This window comes from Pelodiscus sinensis, chromosome 10, assembly GCF_049634645.1.
Source record: "Pelodiscus sinensis isolate JC-2024 chromosome 10, ASM4963464v1, whole genome shotgun sequence".
Lineage (NCBI taxonomy): Eukaryota > Metazoa > Chordata > Testudines > Trionychidae > Pelodiscus > Pelodiscus sinensis.
In genome coordinates, this window is record NC_134720.1 from 48570112 (window position 1) to 48586205 (window position 16094).

At 62.4% G+C, this 16094-nt stretch overlaps 1 protein-coding gene across 14 annotated transcripts in view; it reads right to left on the bottom strand.

Annotated features, from left to right (window-relative positions):
- The window catches only part of EIF4G1 (eukaryotic translation initiation factor 4 gamma 1), a 42846-nt gene that overhangs the window by 16236 nt on the left and 10516 nt on the right, over positions 1-16094 (bottom strand). For 7 of the 14 annotated variants that reach the window (XM_075938087.1, XM_075938091.1, XM_075938089.1 and 4 more), the window contains 9 exons: positions 15452-15560; positions 15054-15140; positions 14494-14526; positions 12660-12680; positions 11245-11418; positions 10594-10693; positions 6737-6849; positions 4391-4483; positions 3603-3669 (listed from right to left, as the gene is read on the bottom strand). In XM_075938087.1, coding sequence (XP_075794202.1) covers positions 3603-3669; positions 4391-4483; positions 6737-6849; positions 10594-10693; positions 11245-11418; positions 12660-12680; positions 14494-14526; positions 15054-15140; positions 15452-15526 — 763 coding nt within the window. In that variant the 5' untranslated portion in view covers positions 15527-15560. Of the gene's footprint in view, positions 1-3602; positions 3670-4390; positions 4484-4898; positions 5142-6736; positions 6850-9564; positions 9712-10593; positions 10694-11244; positions 11419-12659; positions 12681-14493; positions 14527-15053; positions 15141-15451; positions 15561-16094 lie in introns of those variants that run through there. The other 7 variants (XM_075938092.1, XM_075938098.1, XM_075938099.1 and 4 more) reach the window with 5 other exon arrangements.

Genomic DNA, 16094 nt, shown 5'->3' on the forward strand with positions numbered 1-16094 from the left:
CTTTGTAACTAGTGCAATACTTTTGGCCATTACTACATCCCATGGCAAGGAGTTCCACAGATTAACGGTACATACTGAAAAGTAGTATTTTCTCTTGTCTGCATTAAGCCCACTGCCTATCAATTGTACCAGGTGACACTTCTGTAGTACGTGAAAGGGTAAATAACGCTTCCCTATTCACGGTCTGACCCCATTCATGAGATCTGAGACCTCTGTTTTATCCCCCCCATAGTCATCTTTTTTCTATGCTGCTTAATTCTTTTTAGTCTCTCCTTGGATGGAAGTTGTTCCAGACCGCCAGTCATTGTTTCTCCTCCACTATATCCTCTGGATACAGCTTTCAAGAGCTGAACGCTCCATGGATTTATATAGAAGCATTATTGTATTTTTCTGTCTCATTTTCTATTCCTTTCCTAATAATTCCTATTTTGAGCCCTGCTGTGCACCATGCAGTAGTTTTCAAAGAACTATCTACGGGGACAGCAAGATCCCTTTTTGAACAGTAACATGAAGAGAACGGCCGCAGTTCCCCTTTTTAAAGTGAAACATTACTGTGGTGGGCCTATGTAAAGCTGGGATTATTTTTCAACATGCATTAGTTTGCACTGAACATTGAATTTCATCTGCCATGTTGGTGTCCAGTCACCCAGCTTGGTGCGATCCTTTAACTCCTTCCAGTCAGTTTTGGATAAAACTATCTAGAAAGTCTTCAACGTTGGCCACTTCCTGTTTCCAAATCACGAATGAAAACGCTGACCAGCCCTAGCCCTGATACAGATCGGAGGGGGTCACCCAAATGTGTTTCACGTGTCTCCATGGTAAAAAAGGACCATTTATTTCTACCGTTTGTTTCCCATCTTTCAGCCAGTTACTGACACATGAGAGAACGGGCCCTCTTATCTCACCACTTGTTTCCTAAAGAGCCGTCGGTGTGGGACCTTGCCTTGAAAATCCAGGTACAATGTGCCAACTGGATCACCCGTGTCCACGCGCCTATTGACCCCTCAACGGAATGGCGAGGGATTGGACAAAAGCTCTATTGACTTTCCCTCGACCAATCACGTTCATGTGTGTGGGATATTCCCAGCTGCTTGGCCAATTGTCCCCCCTCTGCCAGTCAGGGGCACCAGATGCATTAACTGAGCACTCGGGGAAGAGCCCATCGTTACAGAGAAGCGAAATGAATTCTCTGGATCAGTCTTTGCTGCAGAGGGGATGGGGAAAGGCCCCAAAAGAAGAGCTCTGATGTGGGTGACACGTAAAGCCCTGGTTTGCAAACAGACTGATTACAGTTTAGTTCATGAGCCACCGGGACCAGACGGGATTCACCCAGGCGACCTGAAGGAACGCAAAGATGCAATTGCAGAACTACTGACTACGATTTAACCTACCACTGAAATCTGGCTCGGTACCAGATCACTAGAAGGTAGCCTGATTTCTAAACAGGCTCCAGCAACAGGCCGGCGTGCCTAACGTCAGCACCGGACAAACGTGCAGAGACCAGTCTGCTGGGAAAGGATCTGCCTTGCTCATTTATTGGGCAATGGCACCCCGCAAGTCAGACCGCCAGCGAAACCCCACGGCAGCGGCTTGGACCAGCGGTGTCCAGCCCCTCTGGGCTCAGGCCTGTTCGAAAACGGTTATGGTTTGTCACGACCCAGTTATAGTCGGGGTGGGGGCTGGGCAGAGCTGTAACGAGGTGTTTTAGCAGCGTCTTTGCGCCCCAATCCAAACAGCCTGAGCAGCCCAGGGAGGTGAGTCAGGGTGGAGGGAGCGCTCCCTCCCTGAGCCCCGCCATACAGGCCTGGCCAAGCTGCCAGCCCAAGCCACACCCAGGGCGTGGCGCCTTGGGCAGCTGACCCAGTTGCTGCACCCTGGTTTCAGTCAGATCCTGCCCTGTCCTCACCCCACTGCGGCAGCTCCTATGCTGCGGGGCTGGGCTTGGCTCTGCCTCCGGGTGGGAGCACTGCTCAGGTTTGGCACCGCCCTCTGACGGCTCCTGGGATAGGAGCTGCCACGCAGCCCTTTGAAATGTTCTGGTGACCCGACCCCCAGCCCGAGAGACCCCGAGAGACAAATCGATAAGCCGGAGGCGGGGCGGGACAAGGGAGCAGGATGGGGGAACGGTCTGGGGTGGATTTAGACGGCTCAGTGAAATCGAGGCTTATTGGCTTCCCAGTACGGGAAGGGGCACCCTGACCACGGACCAGATGCTTCTAGCACAGCGTTTCCCAATTGGTGCTCCGTGGAACCCCGTGGTTCTGTGAGAACTCGGCACTCCCCCCACCCCCTCTTGGAGACAGAGCCTTTTTGCAGCAGGGCACGGAGGGTCTCTTCCCCCGCTCCCCCCCCCAAAATTTTTTTACCCTGGCAACCCTAGGAGTTCCTTGAAACTCTTTCAAGCTGAAAAGGGTTCCGTGGTCAAATACAATTGGGAAACGCGGTTCTAGCGCACAGGTCTGAACGTCACACGAATGGCAGCAGGAGCTGCAAGCAGCCTCAGGGTTCACATGGATCCAGGCAGGCCCAAGCAGCCAAGTGCTGGCTTTGGAGGGATACAGCAGGCTGCAAGCTAAACACTCGGCTTTAGGGAAACATTCAACACTCAGCACCTCTTGCCAAATTAGAGCAGCTTTCCCGTGCGCGGCCGCAGGGACGGGAACTGGCTACAAAGGACTCTCCAGGTACGGAGCCGCGCTGAGCCTGAGCTAGGAGGCCCGGCCGCGTGATCAGAAACAGGCCGACAGCAGCGGAGAGACAGCTCAGGAAGTCACAGCTGAACTCTTAGGGCGAACAACATGAAACCAAGCCCTGCGGCCAGGGAGAAAGAAAAGCTGGGGGAGACCTGGCTTCCAACTAGAGCCCACTTTGCCCTCGGACGCCAACAGGAAGAAGAGGGCTGATGCCAGTTGGAGACGCACACAGAGTCCCGTTCCGGGAGCTGGGAGGGCCTGGGCACTCTACACCACTCTAGGGATACCCAGCCCCGGGGGAAGTTTAGAGACGAGCCACAGAGCTGGAGAGGCTGACCCTGGAGCCAGGCCCGCTGACGGTGGGGAGGAGACAGCGGCCCTGGAATAGAGCCCCGGGCCCCTTTGAATTGCTGCTGAAGCACCACTCCATGCAGTTGAGGGCTCATTGACCCCCCCCCCCCCCCCCCCAAGGGCACAAGCCGCCTCTCGCACCTGCTCCCGGGGCCCACGACGGCTGTCAGCCACACTGGCTGGAGCACGCGGGACGTGCTGAGCTTGGATGAGTCTAGCCCCAACTGGTAGAAACCCCAAGGAGGGTACAGATTCCAAGACAGGAACCCTCTCTCCCCCCCTCCCACTGCTGTCTGGGCTCTACAGATTCCATAACAGGAACCCTCCATCAAGGAGCTAGAAGAGCGTCTCCTACCCTCACCCCAACACAGCGCCGTCGAGTCACAGCGAGGGAGAAGGCAACAGGCCGCAAGCAGGGGGCAGCCATCCCAGCCCTGCAGCTGCCTCCCTCCTGTGCCTCCCCCAGGTCACACGCAGGCCCCGGCAGCCGATTCTCTAGGAACGAGCACCCCTGGGGCTGTCCCCACCCGGTGCCTCGCCCCCACCCCGGAGACACACCTGGCCGGACAATAACTGCTACGTGGGGCGTCTCGCCGTTGGCCTGTGGCTCCAAACCGCTTCCAGTCTGCGGAAGAGAAGCGTGGGAAGGGTTAATGGGCAGCCTTCCCTCTCAAACTCCCCCGCTCCCATCACTCTGTCGCTGCCTGTGGATTTTCCACGCCCCCGAGCCACGAAGTTACCTGGACTTAGCCCCCTGGCCGGACAGCGCCAAGTGGGCAGGGAGTTTCTCCCGTCGACACAGCTACCACCCACCAGGGAGGCAGAGCGTCTGCGTCGGAGAGAGAAGCTACACCAGGGCTGAGCTGAAAGTGTAAACGAGCCCTTCAATTCGCAGCCACCTATGTTCCCTGGGAGCTGTGCAGATGCCTATTTAGCACCACGCAGGTGTCCAGGAGGCAGCCAGGGAGGCCCCCCTCCCACACGCAGGCCAAGAGCACCCTCCATGCCACGTGCTGGAGCTGCCCCTCACATCCTGCACCCCAACCTCTGCCCCAGAGCCTGCAGTGCCAGCTGGAGTCCTCCGATGCCTGCAACCCAACTCTGCCTCAAGCCTGAACACTCCCCCCCACATCACACACAGAACCACTTGGCCCCACCGCGCCACATGAACGTTGTGCGCACCAACACGAAGGTGACGTGTCGCATGTCACCTCCATACTCGTGCACGTAACACTCATTCCGCTCGGGAGTAGAAATAGAGGGAACACTGCCAGCCACCCCTCCCTCCTTGGAGAAGGAACATGCGGCCCTGTCGCTTGCGGGGGGGCTTGGGAGGGGCCCCTTACCTGAGGTGGGGTAGGGGTGGAGGAGGTCCTTGCACCAGACATGATTTCCTCGGTGATGTCTTTGCCGCCCTGGTTTGGATCTCGTATCCGGATCTGCCATGTAAGAGGCAGAGCAGCAGTTAGTGAGAGAGAGAGGGGGGGGGAGGGGCACACACGCTACCCCTCCCCCCCCCGGCACTGGCAGGGTGAAGGGAGGGGCATGCGCTTCCCACAGCAAGGCAGAGGCTGGCAGCAGGGCACAGCTCACATCATTCCAAGATGCCCTGCGACCTTGCCCTGGCACCCCTGCCTGTACAGCACAGCCAGGCGGAGGCCTGTGGGGGAGCGGCTCTGGCACAGATGTCGAGTTGCCTGCTTGGACTCCCAGGCAAACAGAGCCAGGCAGCAACCCCCTCTGCAAAGCCCCGACCCCCGACAGCCGGGCGGGGAGCGAGTCGGGCCAGGCAGGAAGGGGAGGTCTGTTTAGCTTCCGGTGGGCTGCCGTAGCCACGTGGAGCACAGCACTCACCCTGCTCCAACACGTGCGCGGCTGGGACCTCACACAGCCCATGGCAGGGAGCCAGCGGCGCCGCAGCCAGCTGCCATGTCGCTCCCGCTTGCTCGGCACATTCCCCGCCTCCCCCCTCCCGCAGAGGCTAGGCCAGGAGGAAACGGCTCCTCCTGCCCCAGAGCAGCCAGGATGGGACTTCGGCCGCTGGAGGGGGAGCAGCCAGGCCCAGCGCAGGGGGAGGAAGGCCCTTCGCAGCAGCCTGTGAGGTCACAGAGGCTCTGTCTGGCAGCCAATGGCAGAGCAGCCCACCTGGCGGGCTGGGCACGAGACCAGCCACCATAGCAAGCCCCACCCCAGAGAGCCAGGCAGCTCCCCCCACTGGGGGGGCGAGGGTCCAGGCATCTCCAATGTGACAGCCCAAGCACCTTCCCCTGCCACCAGCAGGGCACTGGGACAGTCCCTTGCCCCCCTCCCCACGCTGGGCAGTGGGACAGTCCTGTCATTCTGACCACGAGACAAGGGGGTGTCACAATGCTCAGGGACCTGAGCACTCCCCATTGGCTGAACGCTCCAATGCCCCTGCTCAGGGCAGGCTTGGGGGGGGCAGGCTTGGGGGGGGGGGGGAGGGGAGAGACCCAGCCTGCAAGGAACCTGGAAAGGGGTGAGCAAGACAAGCCAGGCTTTAGGAGTTGCCACCTTGTATGCGACCCCCTGAGAACCCCCCCACCGCTGCCTGGGGTGGTCACGCTCCAAGTCACATGGCAGCCCAACGCCAAGGGCTCCCCCACACTCCCAGAGGAACAGAATAGTGCTGGCATGGCCCCCCCAGCACAGCATGCACCACGCTCTAAGCTGCCCCCACCTACCAGCCTCCGCGGGCAGAGTAGGCTTAGATCTGCTGTCTCTGCCGTGCCCCTCTGGGCAGGGCAGAAAATGGGACACCCCGCCCTCGCTCCAAAACCAGGAAAGGCCCAGTCCCCACAACGCATCCGACACCCCCACACCAGAGCCCTTGGCACCCCCCAGCCCAGCAGTGGGAATTATGGCCCCATATCAGGGGCTGACTTCCAGGTGGCCAACATGGTCTGCTGCTACCACAGCATCAAGGTCCACGGGCTGGTCAGAGGAGGGTCCCTACGAAGCGGGCTCCCTCGTATCTCCCCTCCACAGGAGCACAGGGGTTCAGCTGCCCCCACAAGGGCCAGGAGAAAGGAGGTGGCACAGGGTTTGAAATACCAGCCCCCTGCAGCCAGGGTGGAGCCTAGGGGGATACGCCCCCACCCCCGGGAAGTGGTCCTGGCAGACCCAAGCTGCAGCACTCACAGAGGACGGCTTCATGCTATAAATAGATCCTGTGCCAAGCCTCTGAGCAACAGCGCTGCTGCAGCTCCGGCAGGCAGGCAGGCAGGCAGGCACCGGCTGGCAACTGCAGTCCCCCCCAGCAGCCGTGACTCAGCATGTTCTCCCCACCAGGGAGGACGGGGAAGGTCGGGCCTGACTCTGCACACACCATCCAGCCCCCGCCATGTGCTCCCCCCATCCCCTGAACACAGCCACGCCGGGAAAAAGCACTGAAGAGCTGCCCCGCCCCACCCACAGGGGCAACGCAGCCCCACCTGCTCCCTGCTTGCTGCGCCTAAGGGCAGGCATGCGAGGTCTGGCCAAGCCGTTGGGCTTCCCTTGGCGGCCCGAGTCTCCCACAGAGCTGGGATTCCAGCTCCTCACTCCCCGCACATTCAGTCGGGGCGGGGGGAGCAGCTTGGGGCCATCATCAGGCACCCCATACACGCCAGGCTTTGCAGCTGGTGACAGGGAGTCACCAGTGTGGGGAGCACCCCCACCCCCACCCCCCTTACCGTCTTGCGCTCTCGCTTTGTCGGGATGGGCGGCTGCTGGTTCATCATGACCTGGGCAGTGGGGACTCCAGCTGGGAACTGCTGCACCCCCTGAGCAGGGTAATAGGCACCGGCTGGGAGAGGAGAGAGAGAGTGAGTAGAGCTGGCCGGCCCCATCCTCACGGCACTGGGCAGCAACCTGCACGACCCACCAGGCACCGTGCCAGAGGCCTGTGGGCCCCCGGGCAAGTGAAGATCCCTAAGAAACGCCTCAATTCATGGGAGCTTTGCCAGGCAGCCCCAGCCCAGGAGACACCCCCCAGCCCAGCCCCCTTCCTTGCCCAGTGCCACCCAGGGCTGCTGGGGGCCAGAGCTCCACCCAAGGAGCGGCTGCGCTCATGCGCTCATGAGGCCCACAGGCTGCTCAGCGGGGCGGGATCCTCATGCAGCCCTCACCAGGCACGTCCCAAACCCGAAGAACAGGTGCAACCCGCTTTCATGAGAACCCCTTCTCGGGGAGGCCGCGGGGACCCGAGCCGCCCACTCCACACCAGGAGCTGCCCCCCGTCCAGCGAGCCAGCCCCACGGCAAGGCCAGGGAAACCATCCCACTGGCAGGCAGGACTTAGCTTGCCACAGCTAGGAGAAGCAGGCCAGAGAGAAATCCCTGCTCCAGGCCCAGCAACGTCATGCTACAGGACAGCCCAAGCCAGTCCTCTTCCAAACCAACCCACTGGGCAGCGGAGGGCGCGCCTGGGTGAGGTCCATTCCCCACCCGGAGCCGGGACGACCCCAGAGAGCCCTGGGATTCAGGTGTCTCCTCCGCAGCTGCCGTCCTGGTGTCCCAGCTCTGCAGCGGCTGCCAGGCCTTATCTCCCTCGCACCAGACTGCCCCTGCCCCAGCTCCGTGGAAAAGCACAAAGCAGAACCGCCAGCTCCCTCTGCTCCCACCCCAGGCCTTCGCCCCGAATGCCTGGCGAGGTGGAGCTGCTAGACCAACCAGCGTCCCGGCTCCTCTCAGCCTGACCACAGCACCAGCCCGCCCTCCCAGGACGTCTCAACATGCCTGGGGTTCCCCAGCTCCCTGGCTACCCCAAGGTGCCATGATCCCCAACTGCAGATACTGGGAACTCAGCCAAACCAGAGGAAAACAGGGCAACTACAAGCCCCAGGGACCGCGAGGCAGGGCAGGGAGCCAGCAGCATGGGCCGAGATGCCTCATAGGCGGACACCAAGCAGCCCAAGTCAGAGCTGGCGCCCGAAGAGGCTGCATCTCTGCCCAGATCACCAGCAGGCAGCCAGGCCCATGGGTAAGGTCCCGACCTGGGCACAGGAGGGTGCCCAAGGAGGCAGCACATCAGTCCCTGGCCTCAGCCAGCCTTCCCGAAAGACGGACCAGACAGATCCCCTCCCCCCGCATGCCCTCAGCAGGGCGGGCAACCATGAGATGGATGCCAGCACAGGGAGGAAGAGACAGTAACAGGTGGGAGCCTGGCCTCATCCCAGGTCAGCACTTTGCTGGGCCCCTCACACCCTTAGCCCATGGGCCGCAGTACTAGCAGGGAACACGGGGGGGGCTCCAGATCTCCCCACCGGGGGGGGGGGGGGGGGGAGAGAGGAAGAAGACATTCCATCCTCCTGCCCATATAAACACCCCAATGGGGCACTTGCTGCTCAAGCCAGGAAGCAGCCACAGGGCAGACCAAGCATCAGGGGGCCCAAGCTGGCTGGCCAGGGAATAACCCAGCAAAGTTCTGCCTCCTCCCCCACCCCTCCTAGGGACACATGGCCCTTGCTAGGACTCAGTGACCTGCGTTCACATGGGGAAGACAGAGATGGGGGAAGTGACTTGCCCAAGGTCACACTGTGAGTCAGTGGCAGTGCTGGGAATAGAGCCCAGAACTCCTGACTCCTGGTCCTGTGATGAGCCACCCGGCTGCCCTTCCCCAGGGACAGAGCCCCCCAGCATGCGACCGCAGAGCCTCAGCAAGGGAACGAGAGCCCCTCCCATCCAAAGCTCCTGGCAACAGACTGAAGCAGCAGGTTCAAGGCAGCCGCTTGATGCTTTCCCCCAGCCTCGCTGTCTGGCAGCCAAGCTGCCCAGGAGTCAGACCTCCCTGCCCCCCCTCACTGCCATCGTCAGAGCCCACAAGCCAAAGCAATGCCGGGGGCTCAGAACAACATGGAGGGAGAAGTACAATCGCCAGAGAGGATGCTGGGAAGTGTAGTTTCCACACCCCATTTTGCTCCTGCCCCTCCCAGCTCAGCCTCCCACAGTATTGGTAGCCAGGTTCTCGATGGCTGGTGGAGCACCAAGAGGGATCCCTGCCCGATGCCTTGCCAAGGAGAAGCCAGTGCCAGGTCCCTCCTCGGGCACATGCAGCCAGCAGCCTCCCAGGAGGGACATTTCCTGCGACTCCGGAGTCCCCGTGCCTTGGGGGGCAGAAGGATGCAGCCCCGACCCACACGTGGGCGCCAACACCTGCAGCCCCGCTCCTGACCCACGGCTCCCTTTCGACAGGCTGGAAGCTGCCGCGCCCACCCGCCTGCTGCTCGAGGGAGATGAGTCACCTGCCCTGTAAGACCAAGGGCCCCGGCCAGGCACTAGCTGCAGCAGCCCAGCCAGCCTGCCATTACTCATGCACAGGCTGCAGATGCCATTGCTGACTAGCGGCTGCCTCGCAGAAGCATGTGGTCTGGAGATGTCAGGGCCTACTGGATACCCCGCCCCCCGTCTGCGGACAGGACATGGCCTGGAGGGTCGAGGCGCCCAGCCCAGCCCGCCTCCGCATCCGGCTCTCCCCAAGAGGCTGGATCCCAGGCGGGGAGCGGGGCAAGGGCCGCACCTACCTGCCTTCGGGGGGAGCCCATTTTGGTGCCGTGTCCGAAGGCGGCGGCTGCCGGGGAGGGGACGGGACGGAGGCCCCAGCGGCTCACAACTGCTGCGTCTGCAGAGCCGCCCGGGATGGATCCAGACTAAATATAGTCACAGCCCTGCTGGCCATGTGAGCGCAGTGCGGGGGAGGGGCGGCGGCTGCACAAACACACCACTCCAGGCAAGGGGGCCGGAGGCGCCCCCAGGGGAGCCCCCTTTCGCCCCCCCTCCCCCCCCAAACCCCAAGCCTGGCCATGCTCCGGGGACAGGGCCCTGTGTTTATTTAGGGAACAGCGGACGCCAGGGCGGCTGCCGAACACAACGGATCCTTTCGGTGCTTCCGCAGCAACCAAAGGGCAGGGCAGGCCGGGGCTAAAGTCTGCCCAGCCTCTGCGGGGACAGTTAAACATTAAGCTGCCCTTGCTGGGGGGCGGGAGGACAGGGGGCCCCCACGGGGTGGCCCGGCCTCAACGTTCTGCCCCCTCATTTCAGCCCCCCGCTCACAACTCCCCTGCCCTCTGGCAGAACCCCACTGCTCCCCCTTCTCCTTTGGCAGAGCCCTGCGCGGGGAGGAGGAAAGGGATGAACGTCTCCCAACGCCAGGGTGCTACGGGAAGGGTGTCGGGGTGGAAGTCTAGACTCAGCCCCCCACCCTTCCCACTGGACACACGTCTGAGGCACAACACACACGCACAGCCGAATCCGCAGCCTGACACAGGGGCTGTAGGGAGGCCAGAGCTGGGGTGGCAGGGGGCTCTGGAAGCCTCGGGCTGGAACAGCAGAGGGTCTGCATGCTGGGACTGCAGGGCATCAGCAGAGCTGTGTGGGGCACAGGGGGCTGGAGTAGCAAGAATCCGCAGGTCAGGCCTGAGGGGTGTCAGCAGAGCTGCATAGGGCACAGCGGAGCCATCGTACGCTGTGTCTGCTCTCACCAGGGATGTGCGCCCCCTGAACTCCTACCCCAGACAGAATGGAAGCGGACCAGCATCTCCAGGCACTCTTACCGTAGGGGCCGAATTCCGTGGGGCTGGCTCCGGGGTAAAAGCTGGGGGCGCCCGGCTGAACAGGGTACTGCTGAGTTGGAACAACATACGTGGAGCGACCCTGGGGGGCAGAGAACACACGGGTTACTGCCCGCCAGGCCCGGGCGTGCACATCTTCAGGCCCCAGAGATGTGAGGGGGCTCTCCCAGCAAGGCTCAGAGAGGGCAGACTTCAGAGCGTGGGTGAGAGTGGCAAGCAGGGCGGTGAGGAGCAGGTGAGCCCTGGTACCAGGCTGCCGGCCCCACGAGGCCTGGTTCAGGTGAGCAGGGGGTCAAAAGTCCTTGCCAGGCCATCAATGAGCAGGACACGCCACCGCACCTGGCCCCCGTGGCTTCCGGGAGCAGAGGTGACACACGGTGCCACTGAGCATCAACCTTTCCAGCTCAACAGCAGCACGACCGGCTCCCAGAGGGCATGAGGTGGGCCCCTTGCACAGGGCAGCAGAGAGAGAGGGGCAGGTCCATAGGACTTCACAAAGGGCGCCCTAGAGCCTTCCCTCCCACTCCTAAGAGGGTCTGGTGGCCTCATGGCACCCTCATGTCAAGCCAGCTTGAGCCCCATGCGGCAGGGAGCAGAAACCCAAGGAACCCGGTGCCCGGGTGCAGCCCTCACCTGTCCTGGGATGTAATAGGCTCCTTGCGAAGCAGGGTAGGAAATCTGGGAGGGGATCATCATCACCTGGGAAGCAGCTGGATAGACATGAGCAGGCGGGCCGGGCCGGGCCGGCGTGTTACTCTGCACCCGGGAAGCACTTGTCGGAGGCTGGGCCCTGCTCTGGTAGAAATGCTTTGGGAGAGAAGGACAGTGGCACCTGGTTAGTCCCAGCAGGGTGCCAGGACTGCCCAGCTCCACGCCCCATGGAGGCAGCTGCTTCCCATCTCTCTGCATCCCCCATCCAGAGGGCGAGACAGCAGCTACCATGACCCCAGAGCTGGGCCCAAAAGCAGAGCGCTAACTTTCCACCCCCCGCGGGAATGGGAGAGGCAGTTCAGTGCAGGGGGTGCAAGGAACCAGCCGCAGGGGCCTGGCATCCCCACACGGGGCCTAGGTGCTACGAGGTGCCCCAGTGGCAGCACACATCAGCTACCATGGGGCGGCAGGGCCAATGAAGACGTAGCTGTCGTCTGTGCCCATCACAAGATGGCCATAATCTGCCCCGGGACTGCAGGAGCCAAGGCGGGCAAGTCCCACAGGTTGGCTCAGCTCCATTGTCTCCGGTGGTGGTGGACTCAGCCCTACCCCCTTCCCCTAGCAAAGATTCCCATCATCCCCCTCACAGCTGTGGAAAACTACAACTCCCAGAAGGCACCTGGGAACCCCCCCCCCCCCAGGAAGTGGGGCAATCTGCCTCTCCCTAGTCACCTTAAGCACAAGGCCCAAGCTCCACCTGGCCAAAGGCTGTAAGCCTAACAGAGCGGATGGCAGCACTCTCCACAGAGATGCTGTGGCCTGCGGAGACTACGGGCCCTGGCATGCAATGCCTCCAGGCAGCAGGGACTGCGATGGGGCACTGAATTCTGGGATCTGTAGTCTCTACGGCTTGCTCTCCACATTAGCCACTGCGGCCCATTTACAGGTGGAGCTGAGCAACTAGCTGGGGTTGTGTGGACTTGTGCCGCATACGTTTATTGGGCCACACCACCTACAAGTGGGGGACCTGCTCATTAACCAGCTGCTGTGGGGGATCCTGGGGTGCACCAGGCAAATCCAACCTCCCAGCTTCCTTTTTTTGGAGGGGGGGGGGGTCTCATTTTAAGTGAGGGCAGCCCCGGGCCTTTCCCAGACACCCCTGCCCCCCATGCAACATCAGACGCCCCCGGGCTTGGGAGGGAAGTTACTGCATCCCAATGCCGATCCATCCTGGAGTCCCGCGCTACCCAGAGTGGCAGCCAGCAACGGCCCCAGCAGAGTGAAGCATGGCAGACAGGAGCAGTGTTCACATACACACGCACACCACCACCATGTGCCCGGGCTCCCGCTCCACAGCGGAGAGCGCCGCCTGAGCAGGGGTAAAGAAAAAGCGTTACCTGAAGAGACCTGAATCCTCCCTGTTAGCGAGCACACACACAAGGGGAGAAGGAAGAGAAAAGAGACAGGAATTACCCCACAGCCTCACAAGGTCCCAGGTTCCGGGGACAGGCCAGCGCCGGGCCAGAGGCAAACGCTGCTGCGGGGGGAGCCGGAGCTCAAGTCCGAAGCCAAAGAACTTTTGACACAAGAGCGGCCCAGGTGGAAGGGAAAGTCAGAGGGGCAGGCCAGGCAAGAGAGCAGCAAAGCAAGCGTGACTCGTGGGCTTTGGAGCCCAATGTGCAGAAGGCAGCCCTGGCGCCAGGCGACCCCTCCAGGGCCATGGTCCACCGGGCTAGCAGAAGGCTCAGGGGCCTAACCGCTCCTCATGTGCAGGAGCTGGACACAGAGGCCAGAGCAGTCCCTCACTTGCCCCTGCCCACCCTCGAGATTCTGAGACCCCGTTCAGGGGCAGAACATGCCTCCCCGGCGCCTCCGGACACAGCAGGAGAATCCTGGCACAGCCCCAGTGTGGAGGGGGCTGCTGACACCAGCCAAGCTGGGACAGGCCTGAGCTTCAGGGAGCCATCCCACAAGCTAGAGCTCCCCTCAGACTCTACGCCGCTCTCCATCTCGATGAGCCGCCCCGGCCTTCAGGCCCCCCCCAGACTCCACTGCTGGAGTCCTCCCTGCTCTCTAGGCCAGCCAGCAAACGACCTCCCTGCTCTCTAGGCCAGCCAGGTCGGATCAAGGGACCCAAACCGGCACATACATCCCCTCCCCGGCCTGCATCCGGCCACGCAATGCTGGTGCGAAGGAAACGCCAACATGGAGCCCGGCTTTGGAGGTGAGCAGCCAACTCCATACATCCAGAGACGACCTGGATGCATGGCCCCCACCAGCCTAAGGGGGCTGCAGTCACCCCAGTTCCTCCCTGCCCCACAGGAACATTCGGCCCCACTGCAGAGTGTTTCCCCTGTGAACACACCCCACGCAGCCCAGTACTTCAGACCAGGTGTGGAGTCCACGTCACAGCCGGGGGTGCAGAGGGAGGTGACCGGTAAGGGAGGGACTGTAGTTACCAATAACCTGCCTCTGCTGCAGAGCAGGGACGAGCCCACCTCACACTGCAGCCGAGCCTGCCTCTCGCTGGCCAGGGTGGGAGCCATTTTACTACAGGACAGGGTGACGGCTCAGAGGGCAGCGTGGCACGGCGTCATCTCCCAGCGCTGCCAGGGGACCGCTCCCTCCAAGAACGAGGGCAGGACAGAAGCAGCTTTGTGGGGCTCAGTGGGTGGAGGCTGGTAGCAGAGAAGCAGCCACATGCTGCAAGCTTCATGCAGGAGTCACACCAAGGTACAGACGCTGCAGTGAAACTCCCATGGCCTCCTAGCCAAGGACGCTTCCCCCACGGGGCTACCAGGCGGCCAGCAGAGATTCCCAGCACACGGAGCTGTTCGCAACAGCAGCCCCGCCAAGCCCCTGCCTCCCCTCCAGCTGACCGGCCCTGCAGAGCCCCAGCACGGGGCTCCTAGCTTGTGCTCTCAGAGTTTGAGGCGTTTCAACCAGCCCTTGGGACCCGCTCTCTCTCCAGTCACCTGTTCTCCCCAGGGTGGGGCCATTGCAGGTCTGAGGACATGGCGGGGGCCCTGGGCCACAGGGAACCACGTGAGACTCTGCCAAGCCTTCCTGTGCCTCGCATGAACCCCAAGCAGCCATCCCCAGTGCTCGGTGCAGCCGTCCACACCCTCCCCACTGCTCCAGCCCTGCCATTTCCTTGCAGCGTCCATACAAACACCATGTGGCTGCACCCCCAGGGTCCGTACGGCATGCGGGGGGGGGGCTGGTTAGTACCTGCTGGTGTAAAGCACGAGGCCCTGCTGGAAACTAAGACAGGAAAGAGCCAGGGGAGAGGAAAGAAGAAGCAAGGTCACTTCAGGTTCAGACAAGACTGTGAGGCCAATGGGACGGGGGGCGCACACTGCGGCGCTGCACCGCACCGCGTGCCCCTCCCCAAGGCCCCGAGGAAAGAGACGCAGGCCAGAGTGAGGGGACAGACGGAGATCCATCCAGCCCCTCACGGCTCCCCTGCAGTGGTCCCACCTTCCCACTCTCAGCAGACAGCATCCGTTCAGCCAGCCCCTCTTCCTCCACGCGCGCACACACACACACACACACACACACACGCACACACAACGGGTCCTGAGTCCAGCTCAGGAGAGTCTGGGCTGCCCAGTGCCCTCCCTCTGCCCGGCACCCTGCCGCCTGACTCAGAGCAGGGGCCGGGTCAGCACCACAAAACCTGCTCGGCAGCAGCTCCAAGAACCCAAGCGCAGCCTGGCCAACACCCCAGAGAAGCGCAGCAGCTGCCCCGGCTGAGGGAAGGCAGCGGCCCCGCCCCTGGGCCCCCTTACCTGTCGAGGCTGGGAAGGCGTATTCATTTGTGTAGCTTGCGACGGGTTAAAAACCACAGGTGCCGTCTGGCCAGGGGGAAACGCCGACTGCGAAGAGTCAAGGAAGGAGCCGGTTGGCCGGGCAGCTACGGAGGCTCCCCAAAACCTCACCCCGGGGGCTGTGCACCGTGCTCCCCTTGCTGGGCCACTCACTGCACTGCCAAGCGCCCGGCACCGCAGACGCTGTGGGCCCAGACTGGTCCAATGGGGGACTGAGCGTGCCCCAGGCGTCTCACCTCAGGCCTCCGCGGAGGGCAGCATGGCTGGGAGGGTGGGAGTAGGCGTCCAAAGGGCTCTCCGGGGACACACTGCACTCAGTGACACCTCAGACAGGCCAGGGAGCTGCAGAGGGGCCCTACCTGTGGAAGTCCAGGAGAAGGGGCAGGGTGCGGGGCTGTCGGGGCTCCTCCTGTGGGCTGTGGAGCTTTGTTCATTTCATGTGGTGCTGCATAAGGATCCCCTGGCTATCTGCGGACAGAGAAGCAGAGGGCCCACGCTCAGTGGAGAGGCGAGGAGTCAGGGCGAGCAGGGCACGGAGGAGCTGAGTCCCCCAAAGGCGAAAGCGAGGCCTCAGTCGAGGCGGCTCCGGCAGGGGCTGGCGGAGGAGTTTGCAGCCTGGGTCCATGCAAGCCTGCAGCGCAAGCAGGCGGCCCTGGACTGGCCCCAGGGGCTGTGCGCCAGGGCACCAAGGCAAGCTGGCCAGCCAGCCTGACTCCAGCCAGCCAGAACTCTTGAACCCAGGCAGAGCACCGGCCGCTGCAGGGGACAGCTCTCAGTCAGAGCCAGGCACAGCCTGAGGCCCTGCTCGCCACGCCTGCAGGAGTGCTCAGTGGGCCGTGGTCTAGAATCCAGGGGCCCAGCCTAAGGACCATTCCTAGGCCAGCAGGACCAAACCCCCCCCCCCCCAACCTTTCCCCTGCTCCTTTGATGCTCCGCTGCCTCCCCAGCTGTCACGGCAGCACCCCACCCACAGTACGGCATGCAAGCTTGGCCTTCCTCTAG